The sequence below is a fragment of the Carcharhinus amblyrhynchos genome, chromosome 23, assembly GCF_965287045.1.
Source record: "Carcharhinus amblyrhynchos chromosome 23, sCarAmb.v2.hapA, whole genome shotgun sequence".
NCBI classification, from domain to species: Eukaryota; Metazoa; Chordata; class Chondrichthyes; order Carcharhiniformes; family Carcharhinidae; genus Carcharhinus; species Carcharhinus amblyrhynchos.
Genome location: NC_137346.1, coordinates 584,943 through 599,575, shown reverse-complemented (window position 1 = coordinate 599,575; position 14,633 = coordinate 584,943). Strand labels below are relative to the sequence as shown.

The 14,633-nt window shown below is 42.9% G+C and overlaps 1 protein-coding gene across 1 annotated transcript in view; it reads right to left on the bottom strand.

The window, feature by feature from the left end:
• The window catches only part of LOC145357389 (uncharacterized), a 160,690-nt gene that overhangs the window by 62,307 nt on the left and 83,750 nt on the right, over window positions 1–14,633 (bottom strand). The window contains exons 12-15 of the mRNA XM_080210708.1: window positions 10,773–10,862; window positions 9,193–9,283; window positions 6,525–6,617; window positions 2,159–2,187 (exon numbers count right to left, since the gene is read on the bottom strand). Of these exons, the coding sequence (XP_080066834.1) occupies window positions 2,159–2,187; window positions 6,525–6,617; window positions 9,193–9,283; window positions 10,773–10,862 (303 nt within the window). The remainder of the gene's footprint in view (window positions 1–2,158; window positions 2,188–6,524; window positions 6,618–9,192; window positions 9,284–10,772; window positions 10,863–14,633) is intronic.

Below are 14,633 nucleotides of genomic sequence, written 5' to 3'. Positions count from 1 at the left end.
CCTACAGGCCACTCATCATCCTGACTTAGAAATATCTCACTGTTCCTTCGCAGTCACTGGGTCAAAATCACGGAATTCCCTCCCAAACGACATTGTGGGTAAACACACAGCACGTGGATTGCAGCAATTCGAGAAGGCAGCTCATCACCACCTTCTCAAAGCCATTAAGGAATGGGCAATAAATGCTGGTCAGCCAGTGATGGCCATGAATAAAAAAGGAAGGGGTGGCAGGGCCTGTTCAACTGCCAGAGGCTACACCACAAAGAGTGATCACTCAGAGGTGACATCACCATGCCAGATGGTGGATGATTTGCCTGGAGATGAATAAAAACCAGTGTAGGAACAGACTCCAGATGTCCAGGGACCTGAAGCGGCTGCTTTGGTGGTCACCTTCCATTATTGAGAAATGGAATGAATGATTTATCCTGGCTATATGAAGAAGATTATTCTTCATCTTTCTGCACTGGATTCAAGTCCTCTTATGTAGTGGGCTTGCACTTTCTACCACTACTTCTGCCTCCCATTCTGGGTTGGTGACATTGCTCATAGTTCTTCTGCCCACCTGAAGGTAGAGGAGGTCCCGCCTCTAACCCTTCACTTCCAGCATTCTGGTCTGTGCTCTCTCTAAGAACCTATCTTCCTCACAGCCATCCTTCTTACCTGATTTGGGCAGGTGCTGGGGAGGCATTTAAATAGAGCACCTTCCTGATTGAAGAGCTCAAATGTATCTGAGGCAGGCAAATCAGAGTCAGGACACCATGGCGTGAAACTCATACGAAATTTTCTTTAACCTCAGGTGTCTAAAAATATGGTGAGCTATCTTGCTGATGCCACCAGTGAGCTATTCTCTGCTTTTCTTGACACATAGCCAATGTAATGGGAGATTCTGCTCAACATGTCAAGGTTCTATGCTCCTACAAAGTTTGAAAAGCATACAGGATTGATAATTGACATAGAAACATAGAAAATATTTCTTGATTTCTTTAGCCACAAGGGCCACGTCCAGCTCTCTCTTGAACATATATAATGAACTGGTCCCAACAGCTTTCTGTGGTAGAGAATTCCACAGGTTCACAATTCTGAGTGAAGAAGTTCTTCCTCATCTCAATCCTGAACGTCTTGCCTCTTATCCTTAGACTGTGACCCCTAGTTCTGCACTTCCACAACACTGGGAACATTCTTCCCACAACTAGCCCATCAGAATTTTATGTTTCTATGAAATCTCCTCTCGTTCTTCTCAATTCCAGTGAGTACAAGCCCAGTTGATCCAGTCTCTTCATACGTCAGTGCTGCGATTCCAGGAATCAGTCTGGTTATCCTTCAGTGGACTCTCTCAAAAGCAAGAAAGTCCTTCGTCAGGCTAGGAGACCAAAACTGCGCACAATACTCAAGGTGTGGCCTCACCAAGGCCCTGTATAACTGCAGCAAGACATCCTTATCCCTGTACTCAAATCATCTTGCTATGAAGGCCAGCCTGCTGCACCTACATGCCAACATTCAGTGATAGTTCCACCATGACACCAGGTCACATTACACTTCCCTTTTTCCTAAACTGCCACCAATGAGTTCCTAATTCTGGGTGATTGTTTTGGGCCATATAGTTAAAAAAAAATTTCATCCAAATTACTTTTTTAAATTGAACTACCCCCCAATATATCTTTCAAATACATATCACAATCAACTTGACATTGGAAGTTGAGGATTTTATTTACTGAAATTTCCTGGTCTTGCAGCAAATTTAAACACAGCCATTTAGAATTTAGAAGAATGAGGGGAGATCAAATTGAGGTTTACAAGATGATAAAAGGTATAGATAAAATAGATGTGGAGCACATGATTCCTCTTGGGGGGCATTCTAGGATGAGGTCATAGTCTTAGGATAAGGGGTAGCAAATTTAAAATAGAGTTGAGGAGAATTTGTGGAATTCGTTACCCCAAAGTGCTGGGACAGTGTGTAACTTTAAGGAAGAGTTAGACAGATTTTTAATTGGTAATGCATTGAAGGGTTATGGGGAGAAGGCAGGAAAATGAGGATGGGGAGCGTATCAGCTATGGTTGAATGGTGGAGTAGACTTGATGGGCTAAATGGCCCAATTCTGCTCCAATATCTTATGAACATTTAGTAAAACTTTTCAAGTCCAGCTGTTGATCCACGTACCTTCCCGGAGAATAAACACCAAGGAAATGCTAAAAAAAAAGAAAAACACAATCTTTGGAAGGTTGGTATGAACAAAATATACAAATAAAAACAATGTTAAAAAAAGGCAGAACAGATTGCTATCAGAACTAAACCAGGAAATTGAGGTATCATTAAAGTACTTCCCATGGTTAAAAAAAGACATGTTTACAGTGGGTCTTTTCTCATTGTTAAGTGTCCACAGTGATAACTTTTAAAAATGTTACTGTGACGTAGAAACTGTGAACAACAAACTTCCACAACAGCAATGCAAGAATGCCTAAGCTCTTTCATTGACTAATTGAGGGATTAATATTGGCCCCAGGACATCAAAGATAACTCAGCTTTTTTGCAAAATACTGCCATAGTATTTTTTTACATTCACCTGATCAGACAAATTGATTTTCAGTTAACATCACATCTGAAAGATGGCAGTTTTAGCTGTGCAGCACCTCCTCAGTTCAGCACTGATATGACAGCCTAAACTTTGTGCTCAAATCTTTGGAGTGGGATATTCTGATTTAGAACGCAGAGGGGCAATAACGGTAGCAATGAATAGAAATAGAGGAAAAAGATTGTTCACATTGAGGTCAACCCTCAGAACAAGAGCAGACAAAAGGCAATACAAGACATTCTACTACCAACTGAATCACAACAGAACTCAGATTATGGGATAGAAAAGGCCGTACTGTAATTGGTGGCATATCTGGAGTATTTTGTTGCAGTCTCTTCACTGCTTTCTACCATGCTGGACTAGTTAGTTAACTACAATTAGACTGTAGTTAACCACTACAGTCTAGCATTTAAATGTAATTGTGCACATAGGCAGAAATATCTGAAAATGAAGTTTTTGCATAGACTGAAGCAAACAGGATCCCTCCAATCATTAATACATCTCAGATGATGATCCTGAAATCAGGCCTCACAGTGATCATCTTTTTATGGCATCAATCTGATATAAAAAATTTCAATTCTGCTATACATCTGTACCCTGCATAGTAGAAAAGTACCCTAACTTTAAATATTATACTTAATTCTGTTTCCCATACTGCAGATCATAGTTATCATGCTAGTCACTTTTGCTTTGTACACTGCACAATGAAACAGTAGAATTTGATTGTGTTCCTAGGGACTAAGCTAATAAATTAACCTACAGACCAGTGAGTCTCAGTGGTAGGGAAACTATTAGAGAAACTTTTGAAGGAGACCATCTATCTCCACTTGGGGAGACGAGGCTTGATCAGTTAGTCAACATGGCTTCATCAGAGGGAGGTCATGCCTAACAAATTTGATTGAATTTTTTAAGGAGGTGACCAGATGTTTAGACGAGGATAGTGCAGTCGATGTGGTTTATATGGATTTTAACAAAGCCTTTGACAATATCCCACACTTTAGCAAGGCCTTTGACAAGGTATCGCATGGTAGGTTACTGCATAAAGTTAAATCTCATGGGATCCAGGGTGAGGTATCTAAATGGATACAAAATTGGCTCATTGACAGAAGCCAGAGGGTGGTGTAGAGAATTGTTTTTCAAACTGGAGGCCTGTGACCAGTGGTGTGGCTTAGGGATCAGTACTGGGCCCAATATTATTTGTCATTTATATTAATGATTTGGATGAGAATATAGAAGGCATGGTTAGTAAGTTTGCAGATGACACCAAGATTGGTGGCATGGTGGACAGTGAGGAAGATTATCTCCAATTGCAGTGGGATCTTGTTCAATTGGGCCAGTGGGCTGACGAATGGCAGATGGAGTTTAATTTAGACAAATGCGAGAAATTGCATTTTGGTAGATTGAAGCAGGGCAGGACTTAGTTAATGGTAGGGCGTTGGGAAGAGTTACAGAAAAAGGAGATCTAGGGATATATGTTCATAGCTCCTTGAAAGTGGAGTCACAGGTGGACAGAGTGGTGAAGAAGGCCTTCAGCACGCTTGGTTTCATCGGTTAGAACACTGAATATAGGAGTTGGGACATCTTGTACAAGACATTGGTAACGCCACACTTGGAATACGGTGTGCAATTCTGGTCACCCTATTATAGAAGGGATATTATTATACTAGAAAGAGCGCAGAAAAGATTTACTAGGATGCTACCGGGACTTAATGAAGTTATAAGGAGAGGCTGAATAGACTGGGACATTTTTCCTCTGGAAGGTAGGAGGCTGAGGGTCTATAAAATATATAACCCTCAGTTATAGAGGTCCATAAAATAATGAGGGGCATAGACAAGGTAGATAGCCAATATCTTTTCCCAAAGGTAGGGGAGTCTAAAACTAGAGGGCATAGCTTTAAGGTGAGAGGGGAGAGATACAAAAATGTCCAGAAGGGCCATTTTTTCACATAGAAGGTGGTAAATGTCTGGAACAAGCTGCCAGAGGTACAATTTTATCTTTTAAAAAGCATTTAGATAGTTAACGTTGGTATGATGGGTATAGAGGGACATGGGCCAAATGTGGGCAATTGGGATTAGTGTAGGAGGTTTTAAAAAAAAATAAGGGCAGCATGGACAAGTTGGGCCGAAGGGCCGTTTTCCATGCTGCAAACTTCTATGATTCTATGACATGGGAGACTTGTAAAGTAGGTAAATGCACATGGGTTACAGGGTAATTTGATAAAGTAGATTCAAAATTGGCTCATTGTAGGAGACAGATGATGATGACAGGAGGCTGCTTTATTGACAAGAAGCCAGCGTCCAGTGGTGTACCAGGGCTGCTGGACCCCCTAATATTCATCATTTATATAAATGACATTACTGATCATGTGGGGGGTAGAATTAGTAAGTTTGCGGATGACACAAAGATTGGCCGGGTGGTTAACAATGACGCGGAGTGTCTTGGGCTACAAGAAGATATAGATGAAATGGTCAAATGGGCAGATAAGTGGCATATGGAATTTAACCCTGAAAAGTGTTAGGTGATACACTTTGAAAGGAGTAATGTGGCAAGGAAGTACTTAATGAATGGTAGAACACTAGGAAGTTCTGTGGAACAAAGAGAATTGGTGTGTTTGTCCACAGATCTCTTAAAGCAGTAGGCATGTTAGGAGGATGATGAAAAAGGCATAGATTACAAAATCAAGGCATAGATTACAAAAGCAGGGAAATCATGTTGGAGTTGTATGAAACTTTGGTGAGATCACTGTTAGAGTACTGTGTGCAGTTCTGGTCACCACATTGTAGGGAGGATGGGATTGCACTGGAAGGGGTGTAGAGGAGATTCACCAGGATGCTGCCTGGGATGGAATATTTAAATTATGAAGAAAGCTTGGGTAGGCTTGTTTGGCTTTTTTTGGAGCAGAGAAGATTAGGGGGCGACCTGATCGAGGTGTACAAGATTGTGGGGAACATGGACAGAGTGGACAAGTAGTTGTTCCCCTTAGTTGAAGGGTGAATCACGAGGGAACACAGGTTCAAAGTGAGAGACAGAAGGTTTAGAGGGGATGTGAAGAAAAACATGTTTAGCCAGAGGGTGGTGGTGGTGGTTTGGAACGTGCTGTCTGGGAGGGTGGTAGAGGCGAGTTGCCTCACATCCTTTAAAAAGTATCTAGATGAGCACTTGGCTCAGTGGGCTATCGGCCAAGTGCTGGCGGATGGGATTAGATGAGAGTTCGGGTGTTTCTAATGTGTCAGTGGCTGAAGTGCCTCTTCTGCACTGTATGACTCTATGGTTTATACATTACCTTATCAAGTATTCTAGCATAGATCATTGACACATTTCTGAATGATAACCCTGAAACCAGGTCTCAACAGTGATCACCTTTTTATGGCATTGTTGGGTCCATTCATTCGTTTGACGAGATGAGAGGACAGCACTGGTACAAGTCTGAAAGTATTTTTCTTTTATTGAAAAGAACTAAAAATTAATGTGACAGAAGCAAAAAAAGTGAACTTGTAGACTGGCGTCCAAACCAGTTCCTCTAACTGAAGAACTGAACTTGAACTCACAACTGAACACACAAGCTCTAAAAATCAAAAATATATTTCAACCCTTATCTTGTTATTGGAAATGTCTTTTGCAGGCTCTCTTCTTCTAGAAAAACAATCCTTGCAGCTGCTGTTATGCTATTGTTTGCCCGCATTGTGTACCCTTCAGGAATGCAGTCAATTTTTAGCTAACCCAGCATGCCTTCTGATTGTATGTGTAATCAAGCCAGCTATAATTGGTTAGCTTAGCAGAGTTAGTTAATCCCTACAGTCTAGCATTTAAATGTAATTGTGCATAGGCAGAAATACCTGATCCTATTCCTGAAGTACACACTATCTCTCTGAAGCTTGAGAGCAGTTGTATGCCATGAATTGAGGCTATAGGCTATTTGTTTAAAGCTCTTTTGCTTTTCAATGTTTCATTACCTGTCTTTGTTGCATCATTTGCCTCATTTCAACCTGTAATTGGCTGACCTGTTCCTCTGCCTTCCTTTGCATCTCGTATCGAAGGTGCCGCTCCTGTATGCATGTAAAGAAGTTCAGAACTTTGCTGAAGTAAAATTTGTAAATTTAACTAAACTGTTCACAGAACTAGTAACATCAAACATGAAGGGAAGCAAAATACTGCAATGTTGGAAGCCTGATGTTAAACAGAAAATGCTGGAAAAACTGAGGTTAGCAGCACCTGCGATGAGAGAAACAGAGTTATCACTTTAAGTCCAGATAACTTGAAGAAGTCATCTAGCTTCGAAATATTGGCTCTACTCTCTCCCCACAAACACTGCCAGACTTGCTGAGTTTTTCCAGCATTTTCTGTTTTTATTACATCAAGCCGGAGTTTAAGTAAGAACAAAATACAGCGGATGCTGGAATCTGAAACAAAACCAGAAAATGCTGGAAAATCTCAGCAGTTCTGACGGCACCTGTTGGGACAGAATAGAGCCAACGTTTCAAGTCAAGATGATCCTTTGTCAGTGCTGGAGTAAAGGTAATATTCTTACTGTATCATAGTTTTTCTTTAGTTAATACCTCAATTGCTTTAGTTTTGAAGTGAATACCTTGGGTGGATTACTTGGTTAGGATTACTTAGGTTTATTGGGCTGTTATGAACACTTTAATCATAGAAAACAGTTCATCTTCCATGGTTAAACTCATTCTGGAAGAATTTGTGTTTTTAAAAGACACTGGAGCGATTCTCTCAAAAAAATTCTAAGTGTTGAATTCCCGTAAAAACTGGACTAAATCCCACTGGTTTCTTTCAGTGGGAGCTTTTAAATGGATCTCCCACACTCTGTGCACTGCAGAGTGCACTAGCATGATTGCTTGTTTTGCAGATCAATTCTGTAGCAGGGGATACTGAAATCCCTGCTTAAGGGGCTTTTAAACCAAAGTAGGGACCACAATGTGCCTTATATACACCAAAGGTATCATGATGTGCCTCCTACATATATTATACAAAGGTGTATATAAGGCCTTAACCACATATATAATCAATAGTAATGGATTTTTAATGAATATTGTAGCTTTGAAATGTAGTCTTAAAGGTGTTTGTAAGCTTTGGTCAAGAGCAACTGCCCCACAGCATAATGGGGAAAAGCAGAACCAGACAGGTGACATTCAAATGCAACAATGAAGTATAGAGCTTAATTAGTGAGAGACTTTGGAAGATCTTGCAGCTGTGAGATATTAAACAATGGAATGAATAGAAATGTTCACGTGCTAATTGCAGTGAATGGAGGATTTCAGTTATTATTGATAAAGGTATGGCTGGCCAGAGAGGGAAGGTGACTCCTTATCAATTTTCATGACCTGGTACCAGCCTGATGTGTAAAAGCAGGTTGCTAAGCAATGGAGGAAAGATTTTTGGCTTCAAATTAGCCAATGAATTCCTAATCATGCCAGGGGTAGAATGCTGTTGGCAAGATAACGAGTCAGATTTACCATCAAGTTGCGTCCATTTTTGAGCGTGAAAATTTGATAAAGTCAGGGGTGAGGCGAGTAGCGCGATCTGCGACTGCCTCTGCGTCCGTTCCCCCTTTACCAAAGGCCTAAAATGGTCACCATTGGCACCGCCCCAGAAACAGGCATGACGTCATGTTAGATGCATTTGCATGCATTTAAATTGGCTTAATAAGCTGAACAACCAAACTTACCAGCATTTCCCCCTTTACCACCGTGTTCACCCATCGGGGGTGGTGGGATGCAAGTCAGATGCTGTCTGGTGGGGAGGGCAGGGAGGAGTTTGCTGCCACTCTGCACGCCATCAGTGGGGGGAGCAAGGGGGGCAATGGACCCTGATCAGTCTGGGTAGCAGGGGGTGGGGGGAAAAGGGGGACAGTTGTGTTGTGGGGATGGCAACTGTAGTGCTTGCATTGAAATAGGTCATCTGGGAAACTTTCTGTGTTCATTCTTGTCTCTCCAATAACTCCTGCATTCTTGCTAAAAAGTGAGGCAGGACAGGAAGAGGCAACCCATATTTGTGAAATCACATACGTAACGCAAATCATTGGCAATAATAAGTTCTGAGTAATGAGAAAAATGCAAACTTGTAAGACTTGCATGAAATAAATCACCATAGTAACATAGTCCTCCTCATGTCTGCGTGGGTTTCCTCCTTGAGGTCTGGTTTCCTCCCACAGTCCAAAGATCTGTAGTTTAGATGGATTGGTCATGCTAAATTGCCTCTTAGTGAGCAAAGATGTGTCGATGATGTGGATTAATCATGGTAAATACATGGGGTTATGGGGATAGGGTGGAGAGGAGGGCCTGGTTGGGATGCTCTTTCAGAGAGTCATGCAGACTTAATGGGCTGAATGGCTTATTTTTGCACTCTAGGGATTCTATGGTTCTTCTCTGGTTTTGGCTATTCCTGCAACTGACTGGAACCCAGAGAAATAGGCTTTCTCCTTTCCTCTGGATATTAGTCTACAAGGTTCAGAGTGTGGTATAGATGTTAGGCAATTCTGCACCTCCTAAGACCTTGCCTAGGCTACACAGTTAAAAGTGAAGATAAGATTTCAGGGCTGGTATTAGTGAAACCCACGCAACAGGAATTCCAAGAATGTCTGTAACTGATCTCACTTTGTAAAATTACCTGCTGAAGCTTTTCTTCAAATGAAAACTTCTGTTCCAAATTAATTCTCTTGGTCTCCTCCAGTTGTCTTTGAAGCTGCTCTTCTTCTCTCCTACAGTACGACAATTTGATTGATTGGCTATTTCTTAGTTTTGTTCTGCTAAGAAATAAAAGCGTTTTCTCTACATTCTTTTCACATATAATACTGAGGTAGTCACCTTGTAGTGGGGAGTTATTTTGGGGGAATTTACTGTTTTGGGAGTTTTTTGTGGTGTTGGGTGGGGGGGGGGAGCGGTGAGTATGATTTTGAAAAATTCTTTCATGGTTTCATGGGATGTGGGCATCACTGGACCAGCATTTATTGCCTATCCTAATTGCTCTTGAAGGGACATAATTATGCCACTGCCGTCCCAGTGATTGCTGAGGTGGGAACTTTATTTGGGAAGATTTAGTGCTATGGTGTGGTGGGGGGCTTTTGTTGGGGAATTAGAGCATTAGTGAGAGATTTATTAAGAAACTATTCAGGTGATTTGGCGTTGTGGTGAGAGGTTACTGTGCTTTTTAGAGCTGTGACTTGAGCTTACTAAGGTGGTTTAATACGGGCTTTACTGAAGGGGTTAAATTGCTGAGGAGATAGGCAGCTGGAAGGTTTAATTTAATTTGTCAGGCTGGAGACTATTGAGGGAGATTAGTGGCAATGAGTTTCGGTGGTGGGCACTGGAGGGGAGAGCTGTGGCTGCCGGGAAAGGGACCAGGGAATGGTCTACCTGGGGGACAAGATCATACCACCATCTGTGGTGATCATGGCCCTACCACTCAATGCTTTTCGCCATTAACAACATCATCAAGACTTAATGGCTAAGGGAGTAAACCTGACAAAATCTGCAGTGGGGTCCCACCAAGTGATTAAAGTTTCTCTCAAGTTAGCAGGTTAGCTACGACAGCATGGTGCCACAGTGGTTCGACTCCAACCTTAGGTGACTTTCTGTGTGCAGTTTGCACGTCCTCCTCGTGTCTGCATGAGTTTCCTCCTTGAGGTCTGGTTTCCTCCTACAGTCCAAAGATCTGTAGTTTGGATGGATTGGTCATGCTAAATTGCCTCTTAGTGAGCAAAGATGTGTCGATGATGTGGATTAATCATGGTAAATACATGGGGTTATGGGGATAGGGTGGAGACGAAGGCCTGGTTGGGATGCTCTTTCAGAGAGTCATGCAGACTCAATGGGCTGAATGGCTTATTTCTGCACTCTAGGGATTCTCTGGTTTTGGCTATTCCTGCAACTGACTGGGACCCAGACAAATAGACTTTCTTCTTTTCTCTGGATATGAGTCTACAAGGTTCAGAGTGAGGTATAGATGTTAGGCAATTCTGCACCTCCTAAAACCTTGCCTAGGCTACACAGTTAAAAGTGAAGATAAGATTTCAGGGCTGGTATTAGTGAAACCCACACAACAGGAATTCCTATAATTACATTTGCCTTCCATTGCATCTCACAACTTATTGCTGCTTTCCAAAATCCTTAGTTGCCTTTCATGATCCAACTGATGCCCTCTGATTGAAGCCAGGGGAGACATACTGCATGTCCTGTTCTTCATCTTACCTTTGCACTTCATTATTCTTCAGTTTGATCAACCTTTCTTCTTGTTTGACTTTCTCTATATAGCGTATGTGTTCAGTTTCTCGATCCTCCCTGCAAAATATATAAGGTTAATGAAAGTACACTGGTGATCTGCACTTCATTAGATTTTTATTTAAAACTATACTGCTACTGACATAGTTTACAAGCTTATGGTAGCCTGAGGAAACACAAATATGAAGAAATTTGGGTTTTATTCATTTAAACAATATAGCAATAAAAACAATGTTTAAAATTATGAAAAATGATAAAAGGTACATAGGAGCATACTGTTTCCCACTATTGAGGGCCAGAATGAAGGCCCAATGATACAAGATTAAACCTGCAAAGATTGGACTGAACTGTGTACTGAAGTTCTTTTCTCCTTGTTAATAAATCTTTTTTTTAATCCTGTAAGTGTTATTGAAATTCCATTTTTCTGGGGTATGGGGAGCTTTTGCTTATTTTCAGAATATACAATGATTATGATCAGCAAGACAAGGTTCCCTCTGGGATTAAGAAGTTGATAAAGAAAGGAAAGATAGACTATGAAGCTAAACTAGCACTGAATATAAAAAAGGACAGTAAGAGTTTTTACAAATATATAAAAAGAGGAGGCTGGCTAGAGTGAATGTTGGACCCTTAGAGGATGAGAGGGGGGATTTAGCGGTGGGAGATGGGAAATGGCAGAGGCCTTAAGTAAGTTTTTTGCCTCAGTCTTCATGGAGGAGGACACGAATAGTTTGTTCCGTGGGAGCACTGAAGAGAGGCTGCGATTTGCGAGTGGAGAGCTTGTGGGTGAGTACAGCGACTTTTTTCTTTTTTTTTAAAACTAACTTTGTATTAGTTTTTTTTTGCTTTCTTTAAGTTTTGCACCAGAAGTAGTTGCTAGGGCACTCGGGTAGAGTTTTTTTTTAACCTTTAAAAGTGTACTCACCTCGGGGACCCGGCCTCATTGTTCTGTGGGAGCACTGAAGAGAGGCTGCGATTTGCGAGTGGAGAGCTTGTGGGTGAGTACAGCGACTTTTTTCTTTTTTTTAAAGCTAACTTTGTATTAGTTTTTTTTTGCTTTCTTTAAGTTTTGCACCGGAAGTAGTTGCTAGGGCACTCGGGTAGAGTTTTTTTTTAACCTTACTATAAATTAGACCAGAGAGGATTCCCGATACTCTACATAGGTAGAGTATCCCAGCCCTCCCCCCTCCTCTAACCTAAAAAAGAGAGAGAGAGAGAGAGGGGCTCTGACTGAGAGCAGGTAAGTCTGTTTTTGTTTTTGAGTGTGCTGTAAGGGCTTTGGCTCACAGGGCCAAAGAGATAAGGGTGAGGCAAAGTAAGCTATAAGTTTTTTTTATTTTTTCCTCTGGGTTACTAAAAAGGGGCAAGTATGGGTGTGAGGCCAGTATGTTGTTGCCAGTGCAACATGTGGGAGGTCTTGGAAGCTCCTGGTCTACCAGACATCCACACCTATGCTTGGTGTGCGGAGCTGCAGACCCTACGGAACCAGGTTAAGGAGCTGCAAATGCAGCTCGAGGACCTTCGGCTCATTCGAGAGAGTGAGGAGATAATTGATAGGAGCTATCAGCAAGCAGTCACACCAGGGCAATGGGAAGAAGGCACAGGGGTAACTATTAGGAAGGGGAAACCTCAGGTGATGGAGAGCATGCCGGTGGATGTCCCCCTTCAAAATAAGTACTCCTGCTTGAGTACTACTGGGGGGGGATAGCTCATCTGAGGGAGGAAGCGGTGGCCAGGTCTCTGGAGCTGAGCCAGTACGTCAAAAAATTAAAAAAGAGAGCAGAAAGGTAGTACTAATAGGGGACTCCACAGTGAGGGGGGCGGACAGGCGTTTTTGTGGACGTAGACATGAGTCGCGGATGGTGGTTTGTCTCCCTGGGGCTGGGATCCGGGATGTCTCTGGGCGTGTCCCACACATCCTGAAGGGGGAGGGTGAGGAACCAGAGGTTGTAGTGCATATAGGTACTACTGACGTAGGCAAGAAGAGGGAGGCAGTCGTGAAAAGGGACTATAGGGAACTGGGTAGGCAACTGAGGAAGAGAAAAGCGAAGGTAGTAATCTCAGGTTTGCTGCCTGTGCCACGGGAGAATGAGGGCAGGAATGGAATGAGGTGGAGGCTGAATGCGTGGCTGAGGGACTGGAGCAGAGGGCAGGGATTTTGGTTCCTAGATCATTGGGACCTCTTTAGGGGCAGGTGTGACCTGTACAGTAAAGACGGGTGGCACTTAAATCCCAGGGGGACTAATATCTTGGTGGGAAGACTGGCTAAGGCTACCGGGGGGACTTTAAACTAGAAAGGATGGGGGGAGGGAATTGTGATGGGGAGACTGGGACCGAGGAGGTTAGCTCCCAGGTAGGGAAGGACTGCAGGCAGTATGAGAGGGAGGTTAGACAGGGGGTGGAGAAGGGAAATGCCCAGACTGAGGGGCTGAAGTGTATATATTTTAACGCCAGGAGTGTAGTGAATAAGGTAGATGAGTTTAGGGCGTGGATTGCTGCTTGGGAATGTGATGTGGTGGCCATTACGGAGACTTGGATGTCTCAGGGACAGGACTGGGTACTTCAGGTGCCAGGATTCAGATGCTTCAGGAAGGACAGGGAGGGAGGCAAAAGAGGTGGTGGAGTGGCACTGTTGATCAGGGACAGTGTCATGGCTGCAGAGAAAGAGGATGCCGTGGAGGGACTGTCTACAGAGTCTCTGTGGGTGGAAGTTAGGAACAGCAAAGGGTCGAAAACTTTGCTGGGTGTATTCTATAGGCCGCCCAATAGTGACAGGGAAGTTGAGGTGCAGATAGGGAACAGATTCTAGAGAAATGTAGTAATAACAGAGTTGTCGTGATGGGAGACTTCAATTTCCCAAACATCGATTGGAATATCCCAAGGGTAAGGGGTTTGGATAGGGAGGAGTTTGTTAGGTGTGTTCAGGAAGGTTTCCTGACACAGTACGTGGATAAGCCGACGAGAGGAGAGGCTGTACTTGACCTGGTGCTGGCGAATGAACCAGGACAGGTGATGGATCTCTCGGTAGGAGAGCATCTTGGGAATGGTGACCATAATTCTATCTCCTTCACAATTGCATTGGAACGAAATAGGATCAGGCAGTCTAGGAAGGTGTTTGTCTGGAGTAAGGGGAAATACGAAGAAGTCAGGAAGTTACTTGGACAAATAAACTGGAAGGAGGCGTTCTTAGGGAAAAGTACCGAAGGAAGGTGGCGGATATTCAAGGAATGTTTGTCTGGAGCTATGCATGACAACGTTCCAATGAGACAAGGGGGTTTTGGTAGGTCGCGGGAACTGTGGTGCACGAAGGCTGTGGTGAACCTAGTCAGGAGGAAAAGGAAGGTGTACAAAAGGTTCAGGGAGCTAGGAGATGTTAAGGATCTTGAGGAGTATAAGGATTGTAGAAAGGACCTTAAAAGGGAAATTAGGAGAGCCAGAAGGGGTCATGAGAAGACCTTGGCGGGTAAAATTAAGGAGAATCCCAAAGCCTTCTATAAATATGTGAAAGGTAAAAGGATGAGAAGAGAAGGGATAGGACCTATAAAAGGTGAAGGGGGAAAGGTCTGTGTGGAACCAGAAGAAATGGCAGAGGTGCTTAATGAGTACTTTGCCTCAGTATTCACAGTGGAAACTGATCTGGGAGATTTTGCTGCAGATTTGCAGCAGATGGAAAAGATTGAGTATGTGGATATTAAGGAGGAGGATGTGTTAGAACTTTTGAATTCTATCAAGATAGATAAGTCGCTGGGACCAGATGGGATGTACCCCAGGATACTGTGGGAGGTGAGGGAAGTGATTGCAGAGCCCCTGGCGATGATCTTTGTGTCGTCAATG